This window comes from Oncorhynchus masou, chromosome 18 (assembly GCF_036934945.1).
Source record: "Oncorhynchus masou masou isolate Uvic2021 chromosome 18, UVic_Omas_1.1, whole genome shotgun sequence".
NCBI lineage: Eukaryota > Metazoa > Chordata > Actinopteri > Salmoniformes > Salmonidae > Oncorhynchus > Oncorhynchus masou.
In genome coordinates, this window is record NC_088229.1 from 21,196,544 (window position 1) to 21,211,207 (window position 14,664).

General features: G+C 42.0%; 1 protein-coding gene across 3 annotated transcripts in view; it reads left to right on the plus strand.

The window, feature by feature from the left end:
- Positions 1–14,664, plus strand: part of LOC135504189 (lysine-specific demethylase 5B-B-like) — a 34,967-nt gene that overhangs the window by 5,619 nt on the left and 14,684 nt on the right. For all 3 annotated transcript variants that reach the window (XM_064922534.1, XM_064922536.1, XM_064922537.1), the window contains exons 11-16: positions 288–446; positions 628–809; positions 1,021–1,183; positions 1,291–1,410; positions 1,549–1,743; positions 3,617–3,798. In XM_064922534.1, coding sequence (XP_064778606.1) covers positions 288–446; positions 628–809; positions 1,021–1,183; positions 1,291–1,410; positions 1,549–1,743; positions 3,617–3,798 — 1,001 coding nt within the window. The remainder of the gene's footprint in view (positions 1–287; positions 447–627; positions 810–1,020; positions 1,184–1,290; positions 1,411–1,548; positions 1,744–3,616; positions 3,799–14,664) is intronic.

Consider the following 14,664-nt stretch of genomic DNA (forward strand, 5'->3'; position numbering starts at 1 on the left):
CCTGTTTTATTCACAACTGTCATAAATGGAATATGAAATAGCATTTTTAACATTTCGTCAGAGGTGGATTGGCCATCTGGCATTTTGGGCAAATGCCAGATGGGCTGGTCCATTTGTTAGCCCAGTGGGCCTGTCGAGCTTCAGTTTTTTTCTTTCTTTACAAAATGATCATTACTTGGCTAATAAGGCCCCCCCCCGCGTGGGGGGGAAATGTGCCTGTCTTAGAAATGGCAGGGCCGATTTCTAGTCCTAGTCCGCCCCTGCATGTAATTGTGGATTTGTTTCAGATGGTTCCCACAGAGTTGGTGGAAAAAGAGTTCTGGCGCTTGGTGAGCACCATCGAGGAGGATGTCACAGTGGAGTATGGAGCAGATATAGCCTCCAAGGAGTTTGGGAGCGGATTCCCCATCAGGAATGGAAGATTTAAGGTTTCAGAAAAGGATGAGGTAGGCACCTGTATTCAAATGAAGGACTAACCCAACCAATATAGTATATCACACAGTAGACTCAGGATAAAATGGCTAAACCTTTCGTTCAATCTCATGGCTTGTCAATGTACCATTGTATCAGAATATACATATTTTTTTGAAATGCTGAAAATGCTTTCTTTCCCATGATGTCTTGTAGATGTACCTCAAGTGTGGCTGGAACCTGAACAACATGGCAATGATGGACCCGTCAGTGTTGACTCATGTCACAGCAGACATCTGTGGGATGACTCTACCTTGGCTCTATGTAGGCATGTGCTTTTCCTCCTTCTGCTGGCACATCGAGGACCACTGGAGCTACTCCATCAACTACCTGCACTGGTACTGATTTTTGTTTAGGGATGTTGAAATTTAAAAAATAAAGTAAAGTAGTTACATACAATCAAAGTGCCATTTTGCTTATGATCTTTGCTATTTTGTTTTCCACATTTCCTGTATGGAGTCAAGACAATATTTTCAAGTTTAGAATTTGACTTTAAATGCTTTGTTTGCATGATATTCCTAAATCAAGCTCTGTATTTGTTTTTGAAAGGGGGGAGCCGAAGACGTGGTATGGAGCACCTGGCTTTGCTGCAGAACAGCTTGAGGCTGTGATGAAGAAACTGGCTCCAGAGCTGTTTCAGATTCAGCCTGACCTCCTCCACCAGCTGGTCACCATCATGAACCCCAACACCCTCATGTCTCACGGGGTCCCTGTAAGTTTCTGTGTAACTAGCCTTACAACCATGTATTTCCATAGAATAGTATATAATTCCACTAACAGATACATTTTTTCTGAAATCAATATTTTCTGTGTCCTCAGATTTACAGAACAAACCAGTGTGCTGGTGAGTTTGTCATCACCTTCCCCAGAGCTTATCACAGTGGTTTCAACCAGGGTTTCAACTTCGCTGAGGCTGTAAACTTCTGCACTGTGGACTGGGTAAGATACTCATTGGCTTCAAGAGGATAGACCTGAGAATTTTCTCTTCCTTTACCTGAGCTTCTCATTGCCATTATTTTGGAAGGGTACTTTATGTGAAGTGGACTGTTTACTAATAGTCTCTTTGGTTAATCTCAGATGGCATTAGGCCGCCAGTGCGTTGAACACTACAGGCTACTGCATCGATACTGTGTTTTCTCACACGACGAGATGATCTGCCAGATGGCCTCCAAAGCCAACAGTCTGGATGTGGTCCTGGCGTCGGCTGTCCAGAAAGATATGAAGGATATGATCAGAGAGGAGCAGGACCTACGAGATAATGTCCGCAAGATGGTAAGGCGCCCGCACAACAGAATTATACAGTAAAGTTTACATACACTTAGGTTGGAGTCATTAAAACTCGTTTTTCAACCAATCCACAAGTTTCTTGTTAACAAAATATAGTTTTGGCAAGTCGGTTAGGACATCTACTTTGTGCATGCAAGTAATTTTGCCAACAATTGTTTAGACAGATTATTTCACTTATAATTCTCTATCACAATTCAGAAGTTGACTGTACCTTTTAAACAGCTCTGAAAATGGTAGAAAATTATGTCATGGCTGATAGGCTAATTTACATAATTTGAGTCAATTGGAGGTGTACCTGTGGATGTATTTCAAGTCCTACCTTCAAACTCAGTGCCTCTTTGCTTGACATCATGGGAAAATCAAAAGAAATCAGCCAAGACCTCAGAAAAAAAAATGTAGACCTCCACAAGTCTGGTTCATCCTTGGGAGCAATTTCTAAACGCCTGAAGGTACCACGTTCATCTGTACAAACAATAGTACGCAAGTATAAACACCATGGGACCACGCAGCCGTCATATACCACTCAGGAAGGAGACTCGTTCTGTCTCCTAGAGATGAACGTACTTTGGTGCGAGAAGTGCAAATCAATCCCAGAACAACAGCAAAGGAACTTGTGAAGATGTTGAAGGAACCGGTACAAAAGTATCTATATCCACAGTAAAATGAGTCCTATATTGACATAACCTGAAAGGCTGCTCAGCAAGGAAGAAGCCACTGCTCCAAAATCGCCATAAAAAAGCCAGACTACGGTTTACAACTGCACATGGGGACAAAGATTGTACTTTTTGGAAAAATGTTCTCTGGTCTGATGAAACAAAAATAGAACTGTGGCAGCATCATGTTGTGGGGATGCTTTGCTGTAGGAGGGACTGGTGCACTTCACAAAATATATAGCACCATGAGGGAGGAAAATGATGTGGAAATACTGAAGCAACATCAAGACATCAGTCAGGAAGTTAAAGCTTGGTTGCAAATGGTTCTTCCAAATGGACAATTACATTTACATTACATTTACATTTAAGTCATTTAGCAGACGCTCTTATCCAGAGCGACTTACAAATTCGCTCCCCAAGCATACTTCCAAAGTTGTGGCAAAATGGGTTAAGGACAACAAAGTCAAGGTATTGGAGTGGGCATCATCAAGCCCTGACCTCAATCCAATAGAGAATTTGTGGGCAGATCTGAAAAAGCATGTGTGAGCTAGAAGGCCTACAAACCTGACTCAGTTTCACCAGCTCTGTCAGGAGGAATGGGCCAAAATTCACCCAACTTATTGTGGGAAGCTTGTGGAAGGCTACCTGAAGTGTTTGACCCAAGTTAAACAATTTAAAGGCAATGCTACCAAATACTAATTGAGTGTATGTAAACTTCTGACCCACTGGGAATGTGATAAAAGAAATAAAAGTTGAAATAAATCATTCGCTCTACTATTGTTCTGACATTTTACATTCTTAAAATAAAGTGGTGACCTAAAACAGGTTATTTTGACTAGGATTAAATGTAAGGAATTGTGAAACTGAGTTTAAATGTATTTGGCTACGGTGTGTAAACTTCCGACTTCAAATGTATATCAAAACACATGACTTTTCTCCTTTTAAGTCAGTCTCAAAAAGAAGACATTCTTAGAGGAAAATGTCATTGCTTTATATTTGTATTTTCCAGAACACAATATATCAATATTAATAGGCAGAGGAATCAGACCTAAACATTAGAACACTGTTTTGATGTATGAATTTACAGGAATATCAAACACTAATGGGAAATTGTTCACTCCAATTAAGGAGAAATGTCTGTGAATGCATACATCAATACGGTCTCCATTTTATAACATGGTTGTGTTTTTGTATTGTTCCCCAAGGGGGTGAAGCATTGTGAGCAGGCGGAATACAATCTCCTGCAGGATGACGAGCGGCAGTGTGCCAAGTGCAGGACCACGTGTTACCTGTCTGCCATCACCTGCCCCTGCAGCCCTGGCCGACTGGTCTGTCTCCACCACATCCAGGACCTCTGCTCCTGCCCACTCACCAACTACACACTGAAGTGAGTCATGTCCACCGATATACCGTCTATGCCATCTACAGATGTCAGACATTTACTTGATTACTCTTTTGTTGCTGATTATTTTCCTGCTGCATTGGGAAATTCAAATGAGCCTCGTGTTTGGCAAAAAAAAATAGCAGTTCTTGTTCTCTCCATGCGGGGGCAGTCAAGTCATTGGGATCAGGGCAGGCCGTCTTAAAATGTCCTTTCTTGCTATTACTGCAACATTGAAATCTGCAAACATTTATCTGAAATGCAGCCGTACACATCAACAACTGTCATTTTATATAGCTTAATAACATAAGATAGATATTGGTCTCCACTATTACTATTACATACACTTGTATTTTAAGATTACGAAGGAAATTGAGTTAAATTCCGGCCCATTCATACAAAGTATCAGATAAATTGCCACAAATTAGCAATGATAAAACGGGGAAATATTTTATTTCTATTGTCAAATAGATCACCCGTAGTCTGTTCTAAAGTATGTTGCCTGCCTTCCAGCCTTTGGGACGACTCGCATTGTTAGGGCGGAGACATGAGCATCTCGTCATTATTTACAGATCTGACTAAGGTAACACTGGCATCTTAGGGAGAGGTAATGATGTGATCAATAATGGTTGCAATTGAGATCAGCTGTGTGGGTGAATTTAGCACAGATGTCTTGTTAAACCATCAGTTGGTGATAATTTAGTGACATCAGTTGGTTGCACTAGGCCCCTTATTTGATATTTCAATAGGTTACATTTTGTAGGCAACATTTAGCCACATAATGAAAGGTGAGAGAACCGATAATCTGTTTGTTTCCCTGGCTAAATTGGGCCATCAATTGACAGATGTAGGCCTACTGTAGAATGATAGACTTTCCTCCAGTGTTGATGCTCGCCCATGTTTTATAGTTAGGCTATGTATAATTTTCCAGAGGTGGGTAGAGTACTGAAAATCTGTGCTTAAGTAAAAGTATTGTTACTTAGATTGTAATTTACTCAAGTAAATTTAGCCACCTTAAACTACTCAAGTATCCGAGTAAAAAAAGTATCCGGTCAGAGCTACTTTATTACTAGTTACAAAGTTGTGTAAAAAAAATGTACAGCTTATGGTAAATTGTGACTGCAAAAAAAAAAGTACAACAACTTAGTGCAATTTGACCTGATATTAATTTATTATTAAAGCCTGCCAGCACCATCTTGCAGAAGTCCCCCAGCACAGGTATGTCAATGAAGACTGACAAACAAAGTCCGTAGGCTATGAAGTTTCAATTACGGTCATTCAATGTTGACTTTATCAATGTGTACAATTTCTTAAAGGTATATTGTACGAGACATTGGAATACTTTAAAATTTTCAATTGCATTAATGAAAATGTACAGAATTTCATTATCATGTCAATTATATGTGATGGTGAATGCATACTAAAAAGATTTATACCAAGTGGGACGTTTAATTTTTCACTCAGAATGAACAGGTAAGTCGAACAATCAATATTGCAATGTCATTATCAATCATATTACTAGTATGAATCAAATCAAATTTATTTATATAGCCCTTTGTACATCAGCTGATATCTCAAAGTGCTGTACAGAAACCCAGCCATAATTAAATTCACACAGGACACCGGATAGGACAGGAGAAGTACTCCAGACATAACAAACTGACCCTAGCCCCCTGACACAAACTACTGCAGCATAAATACTGGAGGCTGAGACAGGAGGGGTCAGGAGACACTGTGGCCCCATCCGATGATACCCCCGGACAGGGCCAAACGGGAAGGATATAACCCCCACCCACTTTGCCAAAGCACAGCCCCCACACAACTAGAGGGATATCTTCAACCACCAACTTACCATCCTCAGACAAGGCCGAGTCTAGCCCACAAAGATCTCCGACACGGCACAACCCAAGGGGGGGGGCCAACCCAGATGCAAATCAGACATATTTCACCATGGAATTAAATTGATGTTAAAAGTTCATTTTTGGGCATTTTAGCTAACCCTTTTCCAAACCTTAATCTACTCATTTTAACATGCTACATTCATTCTCCTAACCTGCTACAAAAAGTCAATTTTGGACAAACTGTGTCCCTTCTAGACAACTGGAGTTATACTCCACCCTCCTCTTCAGAACCTCTCCTTTCCACATTGAAGAGGATTTTCTTTTCTTGGCTTGCCCATTCTCCGCCCCCTCAGTTGGGCTGCTACAAGCTGTAAATAGAAATGCATTTTTCTAGTAAATGGCACAAAGCTTACAGAGATGATACACTGAGGTGCTTATAGACCTTGTCATAAAAACAATGACATTTATAGACACACAGTGGGAGAGCAAAATGTGTGGGAGGATGTTGCTGTGGACTGACCCGTTGATTTAGGTAACGTTAGCTAGCTACATGGTTGACACAGCAGCAAGCTACACCAGTGTATCTAGTGGCAACCGAATGTGAAAGTTAGTAAACTATTGCCACACACATCTGATTCATCTGTTCACTCTTTATGCCAATGACAAGGTGGCTAGTTAGCCACCAAGAAGACATCATAAATGTACCATATTACGTATTGGATCACTAAAAAAAATGCACATTTTACATTTACCATGTAGTTTACCAATTAAATGGTCTGACGGAGATGTGGACATACTCGGTATACAAATCCCAAAAGAAAGAAATGATCTCACTCCAATACATTTTTATAGAAAGTTAGCAAAAACAGACAGGTACTTTCCATGGTAGCAAGATCTTGTCTTTGTGGAAAAAAATAATCCTGATTAACTCCTTAGTTATATCAGTTTACCTATTTGCTTATGATTTTGCCTACACCTAGTGACCTACTTTTTAAATTATATGAACAAAAAAAATTCAATTTTATTTGGAACGGCAAACCAGAAAATTAAAAGGGCCAATTTATATAACGAATATGAATTCGGTGGGTAGAAATTAAATATTAAAGCATTAGACCTCTCACTAAAGGCATCAGTCATGCAAAAGTTATACACTGCTCAAAAGAATAAAGGGAACACTAAAATAACACATCCTAGATCTGAATGAATGAAATATTCTTAAATACTTTTTTCTTTACATAGTTGAATGTGCTGACAACAAAATCACACAAATTATCAATGGAAATCAAATGTATCAACCCATGGAGGTCTGGATTTGGAGTCACACTCAAAATTAAAGTGGAAAACCACACTACAGGCTGATCCAACTTTGATGTCATGTCCTTAAAACAAGTCAAAATGAGGCTCAGTAGTGCGTGTGGCCTCCACGTGCCTGTATGACCTCCCTACAACACCTGGGCATGCTCCTGAGGAGGTGGCGGATGGTCTCCTGAGGGATCTCCTCCCAGACCCGGACTAAAGCATCCGCCAACTCCTGGACAGTCTATGGTGCAACGTGGCGTTGGTGGATGGAGTGAGACATGATATCCCAGATGTGCTCAATTGGATTCAGGTCTGGGGAACGGGCGGGCCAGTCCATAGCATCCATACCTTCCTCTTGCAGGAACTTCTGACACTCCAGTCACATGAGGTCTAGCATTGTCTTGCATTAGGAGGAACCTAGGGCCAACCGCACCAGCATATGGTCTCACAAGGGGTCTGAGGATCTCATCTCGGTACCTAATGGCAGCCAGGCTCCCTTTGGCGAGCACATGGAGGGCGTGCGGCCCCCCAAAGAAATGCCACCCCACACCATGACTGACCCACCGCCAAACCGGTCATGCTGGAGGATGTTGCAGGCAGCAGAACGTTCTCCACGTCTGTCACATGTGCTCAGTGTGAACCTGCTTTCATCTGTGAAAAGCACAGGGCTCCAGTGGCGAATTTGCCAATCTTGGTGTTCTCTGGCAAATGCCAAACGTCCTGCACGGTGTTGGGCTGTAAGCACAACCCCCACCTGTGGACGTCGGGCCCTCATACCACCCTCATGGAGTCTGTTTCTGACCATTTGAACAGACACATGCGCATTTGTGGCCTGCTGGAGGTCATTTTGCAGGGATCTGTCAGTGCTCCTCCTGCTCCTCCTTGCACAAAGGCGGAGGTAGCGGTCCTGCTGCTGGGTTGTTGCCCTCCTACAGCCTCCTCCACGTCTCCTGATGTACTGGCCTGTCTCCTGGTAGCGCCTACATGCTCTGGACACTACGCTGACAGACACAGCAAACCTTCTTGCCACAGCTCGCATTGATGTGCCATCCTGGATGTGCTGCACTACCTGAGCCACTTGTGTGGGTTGTAGACTCAGTCTCATGCTACCACTAGAGTGAAAGCACCGCCAGCATTCAAAAGTGACCAAAGCATCAGCCAGGAAGCATAGGAACTGAGAAGTGGTCTGTGGTCACCACCTGCAGAACCACTCCTTTATTGGGGGTGTCTTGCTAATTGCCTATAATTTCCACCTGTTGTCTATTCCATTGCACAACTGCATGTGAAATTTATTGTCAATCAGTGTTGCTTTCTAAGTGGACAGTTTGATTTCACAGAAGTGTGATTGACTTGGAGTTACATTGTGTTGTTTAAGTGTTCCCTTTTTGTTTTGAGCAGTGTACTTAAATCCAAACTGGTTCGCTAGTCAATTGGTACGAATGTCTCATCCTATATTCAGGAAGGGTCTTTTCCCCTTTATTCAGATTACACCTGCTCACTTTCGGTTGTTTGAAAAGGAAATAATCTCCAAAATAGCTTTATTTTTTTAAACAAGCCTTAAAGTTGGTTGCAATTTCAGTTTAATCCACCTGAAAGGACGGAACAAATAGTACAATAAATAGGTTAAATTCAAATATACTAATTAATTTTAAACTATTTATCGAATTTTTTTTTTTTAAGGTATAATTTTAGTGAATGATATCATAAATAGGACTAGTGGAGTTATGTCACACATGCAGCTAACACAGACATGGAAATGTCTGCTCTACCCAGAATTACAACCAATTAATTGCAGCATTACCACAAAAATGGAAGAGGCAAGTAGAAGGGGAAAAAAGTATGTCGGCCCTGTATTAAAGAACAAATGGTTAAAGAAAAGTGTGATAAATAAAAACGTATACCAATTTCATTTTAGGACCAAAAAACTGACAGCTGTGCCATATAAATTGCAAAATAGTTGGGAAGAGATTTGATGTACCCATTCCATGGCACATGGTTTATGAATTGATACGCAAAACAATGCCGGATTCAAAATGTACTTATATTTTTCAATATAAATTACTATACAAAATTCTTGCAACTAATAGAATGTTATATATATGGGGGATACAATCTTCTCAGCTCTGCAGATTCTGCTGTGAGGAGGCAGAGTCATTAGATCATTTATTTTGGTATTGTCCATATGTAGCTCATTTTTGGTCACCGGTCCAGGAATGGCTGAAGAATTGCAACATTTGCTTAGAACTAACACTACAGATAGCTATACTGGGTGATTTGAAAAGCCATAATCAATAATAATTATTTTAGCAAAAATGTTTTTTAAATTTACAAATCTGTAGAAGCTATGAGAATAGGAAGGTTAAATTATTTTGTGAAGCATCACAGCACAGTTGAAAAATATATGGCAAGTAGAAATCCGAAATGGATGATGATGAGAGACTGATGGGAGGGGTTGAATGGAGTTGAAGGGTGGGACTAATAAGAAACAATGTAAAGCATAAGGGATCTGTAAAATGTATATAGGTTCGGAACTTTTGTGAAATAGCATAGTTACAAATAGATCAAACTGGATGGACATCAGAAATAGAGGAAGGAGTAAGAACAAACGAGAGAACTATTGTAAAGTAGAATGTGTATAAGATGTATGGATTGAAGGTAGAAGAAGTGTTTTAGTTTACTTCAATTGGGGGATCAGCGGTAGGGTTTGCGGGGAACAATAAAGGTATTCTATAAAAAAGTATGTATGTTTATATGGGGGATTGGAAATGATGCAGACAATTACATTGGAAGCAACATTCTTTCCGCAATATCAAGATTATCTACCCTGTTTTTTATTTTTTTAATTAAAAAAAATACATATGGGGAGCTAAAAATAGAATAACTTTTTTTCTGTCAGATTCTGGATTAGCCAAAACTACCTAACTAGTTAGCTACCTAGTTATTTGATTTGCACTTGTCCTCAAAACACAATTTCAACAGCAGAATTATATCTTAGAAATATTTCTTACTCCAGAAATATACAGTATACAAAACATTAAGAACACCTTCCTAATATCTACAAAGCGGCCCATGTTGACTAATGCTTCCCACAGTTGTGTCAAGTTGGCTGAATGTCTTTTGGGTGCTGGACCATTCTACACACGGGAAACTTGTGAATTAAAAACCCAGCAGCGTTATAGTTCTTGACACAAAACGGAGTGCCTGGCATCTACTACCATAATCCGTTCAAAGGCACTTAAATTTTGTCCTTTAACCCTTTAGACCCCAATAGAATTCTAGAATTCTGCTGTAGATTACTGATCATTTATGATGGAAGCTAATTTTCTCACACATTTCAAACAGACATAGCAAAAAACTAATGACAGTTTTAAAGAGCACGACCTCTTCATTAATATGATGCCACATTAATTTTAACAAAGAATTTAGGTAGCCTTGTGCTATCGGCATATTGATTGCACTATTTGCGGAGGTTATGCACTCGACCACTGCTACTCTAACTTCCGCGATGCATACAAAGCCCTCCCTTTGGCAAATCCGACCACAACGCAATCTTGCTCCTACCGTCTTATAGGCAGAAACTAAAACAGGATGTACCAGTGATGAGAACCATTCAACGCTGGTCTGACCAATCGGAATCCACGCTTCAAGTTTGTTTTGATCACGCAGACTGGGATGTGTTCCGGTCAGCCTCAGAATTTGATCACGCAGACTGGGATGTGTTCCGGTCAGCCTCAGAATAACATGGACCTACAGTGGGGCAAAAAAGTATTTAGTCAGCCACCAATTGTGCAAGTTCTCCCACTTAAAAAGATGAGGCCTGTAATTTTCATCAATAGGTACACTTCAACTATGACAGACAAAATTAGGGAAAAAAATCCAGAAAATCACATTGTAGGATTTTGAAAGAATTTATTTGCAAATTATGGTGGAAAAATAAGTATTTGGTCAATAACAAAAGTTTCTCAATACTTTGTTATATACCCTTTGTTGGCAATGACAGAGGTCAAACGTTTTCTGTAAGTCTTCACAAGGTTTTCACACACTGTTGCTGGTATTTTGGCCCATTCCTCCATGCAGATCTCCTCAAGAGCAGTGATGTTTTGGGGCTGTTGCTGGGCAACACGGACTTTCAACTCCCTCCAAAGATTTTCTATGGTGTTGAGATCTGGAGACTGGCTAGGCCACTCCAGGACCTTGAAATGCTTCTTACGAAGCCACTCCTTCGTTGCCCGGGCGGAGTGTTTGGAATCATTGTCATGCTGAAAGACCCAGCCACGTTTCCTCTTCAATGCCCTTGCTGATGGAAGGAGGTTTTCACTCAATCTCACAATACATGGCCCCATTCATTCTTTCCTTTACACGGATCAGTCGTCCTGGTCCCTTTGCAGAAAAACAGCCCCAAAGCATGATGTTTCCACCCCCATGCCTCACAGTAGGTATGGTGTTCTTTGGATGCAACTCAGCATTCTTTGTCCTCCAAACACGACGAGTTGAGTTTTTACCAAAACATTTTTGGTTTCATCTGACCATATGACATTCTCCCAATCTTCTTCTGGATCATCCAAATGCTCTCTAGCAAACTTCAGACGGGCCTGGACATGTACTGGCTTAAGCAGGGGGACACGCCTGGCACTGCAGGATTTGAGTCCCTGGCGGCGTAGTGTGTTACTGATGGTTGGCTTTGTTACTTTGGTCCCAGCTCTCTGCAGGTCATTCACTAGGTCCCCCCGTGTGGTTCTGGGATTTTAGCTCACCGTTCCTGTGATCATTTTGACCCCACGGGGTGAGATCTTGCGTGGAGCCCCAGATCGAGGGAGATTATTAATGGTCTTGTATTTCTTCCATTTCCTAATAATTGCTCCCACAGTTGATTTCTTCAAACCAAGTTGCTTACCTATTGCAGATTCAGTCTTCATAGCCTGGTGCAGGTCTACAATTTTGTTTCTGGTGTCCTTTGACAGCTCTTTGGTCTTGGCCATAGTAGAGTTTGGAGTGTGACTGTTTGAGGTTGTGGACAGGTGTATTTTATACTGATAACATGTTCAAACAGGTGCCATTAATACAGGTAACGCGTGGAGGACAGAGGAACCTCTTGAAGAAGTTACAGGTCTGTGAGAGCCAGAAATCTTGCTTGTTTGTAGGTGACCAAATACTTACTTTCCACCATAATTTGCAAATACATTCTCATTTTGTCTGTCATAGTTGAAGTGTACCTATTATGAAAATTACAGGCCTCATCTTTTTAAGTGGGAGAACTTGCACAATTGGTGGCTGACTAAATACTTTTTTGCCCCACTGTATATGTGGGTAAGTTCCTCCCACAGTTCTGATACAACCAAACCTCTGAGAGACTTACTAGCCAAAGAGAATGACTGGTCATGGGGTCACATGCAACAGGTAGCATTTGACCAAATCAAAGGAGATCTGGCCTCACAGAGAGTGCTGGCCCAATACCGTCCCCACGCCAAGACAAAAGTATCAGCAAATGCATCATCCTTTGGGCTAGGGGCGGTCCTCACACAGATGCAGGACAACATGGAGTGGCGTCCAATAGCATACATCTCCCGAAGCTTATCCGACACATAGCAAAGATATGCTCAAGTGGAGAAGGAGGCGTTCGCTATCACATGGGCATGTGAAAGGCTCAGCCAATACCTTATTGGCCTGCAGTTTACAGCAGAGACTGATCACAAACCACTGTTGGGGACAAAAGCACTGGACGACTTGCCTCCCAGAGTTCTGCGCTTCCGCCTCAGATTACTGAGGTTCACCTACAAGATGGTGTATGTGCCAGGGAAGGCACTGATCACAGCAGATGCACTCTCCAGGGCCCCAATTAAACGTCCATTATCAGAGGAGGAGCAATGTCTAGAGGGTGAGGTACAAGTGTCCATTAATGCAATAAGGGACAGTCGACCTGCATCTCAGACCAAACTGCAGCAGATTGCAGAGGAGCAACAACAAGACCACATCTGCCAACAGATAGTGCAGCAGTGCAAACAGGGATGGCCCAGGCAGGAGGAACTGCCCCAACTGCTGAAGCCCTATTGGGTACACCAAAGTGACTTCCACTGTAAGGGAGACCTTCTCATGAAAGGACAACTGATTGTTATCCCAAAGACTCTACAACCAGAAATGCTAGACAGAGTGCATGATGGACATGTGGGGATAACCAAATGCAGACTGAGGGCTCAACATTCAGTGTGGTGGCTTGGTCTGAGTACTCAGATTGCCAAGCTAGTGGCCCAGTGTGAGGTCTGTACAAAATGTCAACCTTGTCATCCAGAGCCAATGATGGCAACGGAGCTGCCAAAACGGCCATGGCAAAAGGTAGGGACGGATATGTTCTATTGGAAAAATTACACTTATCTGCTAGTGGTAGATTACTACTCAGGATACATTGAAATAGCAAAGACACCCATAACCACATCAGCTGGTGTTGTCAATGGATTAAAGTAAAAACATTTCCAGGCAAGGGGTCGCTGAGGTCCTGGTTACAGATAACGCTCCCCAGTTCTCTGCAAGCTCCTTTTCTGCTTTTGCCGCAGAATATGACTTCATACATGTGACCAGTAGCCCCTACCATGCACAGAGTAATGGTGAGGCAGAGAGAGCTGTGAAAACAATCAAGGGACTGCTGAAAAAGAACAAGGATCCATACAGGGCTCTGTTAGCTTAGTTACATCACTGCATCATGGGCTGTCGCCTGCCAAGCTCCTGATGGGCAGGAGGCTGCGTTCCCCATTGCCTGTCTCGCCAGCTCAGCTTAAACCCTGATGGCCTAACAGGAAGGCCTTCGCTGAGAGGGACAAACGGGTGAAACAAACACAAACCGGAGACTTTAATCGGAGCCACCGTGCTAAGGAGAGGCCAGAGCTGACCGAAGGTCAACGTGTGTGGATTACAAACTCAAAGACACCAGCAATAGTGCTGAGGAAAGCGGATGCCCCACGCTCCATGTGGTGGACACAGGCTCAGGAGAGGTACGAAGGAACAAAACACACCTCAGAGCTCTTCCAGATCTACCAGCCACACAGACGGGGGCCACAGAAAATGCACAAAAAGAGGGTGAAGGAGAGAGAATGCTCACAGAGCCACAAGCATGCCCAAAAAGGGATGAAGCCACCAGAGTTGCTGAAAGACTGTTATGTGAAGAGAACATACTGTTGGGGACCATACCCAGCAAAAAGAGACTGTACCTAAGTTAATGTTCATACTGTGTGATTTAATGCTTTCATACTGTTTCAGGATGGGAAGTAGCATGTTAGAGAATAATACTGGTTTCCAAATTACATTTCAGTTATGCTTCAGTGGTTATGCATGTTGAGTTCTTGTTCATGGGAGAGGGGAAGATGTAGTAGGATGTCCCTTGGGGGTATCCGTACCTATGTAGGACATGCAGGGTTAGGTTAATAAACAGGCTGGAGCTAGAACCTCGTTGTGGCGCCTCCTTATTTTAGATCATATCATACTACAAATTTGAATCGGGTTTTTAGGGAGGTGCTAAAGTGATCTTGGAAGTAAACAGCGGCTTTGAGAATCATGATCGCATGCAATGATGACGAAAAAAATGACTCGGTATCCCCCCTTACCCCTTCACTGTCCATTTCTTGTTTTTAAAGTGTGATAGAAGTGCTACACCTGGTGGAGAGAAATTGTAAGACAAAGTTGCTATATGCATGCTGTACTTTACGACATGACACGTCAAGATGTAATAAAGGGTCCGTTTTTT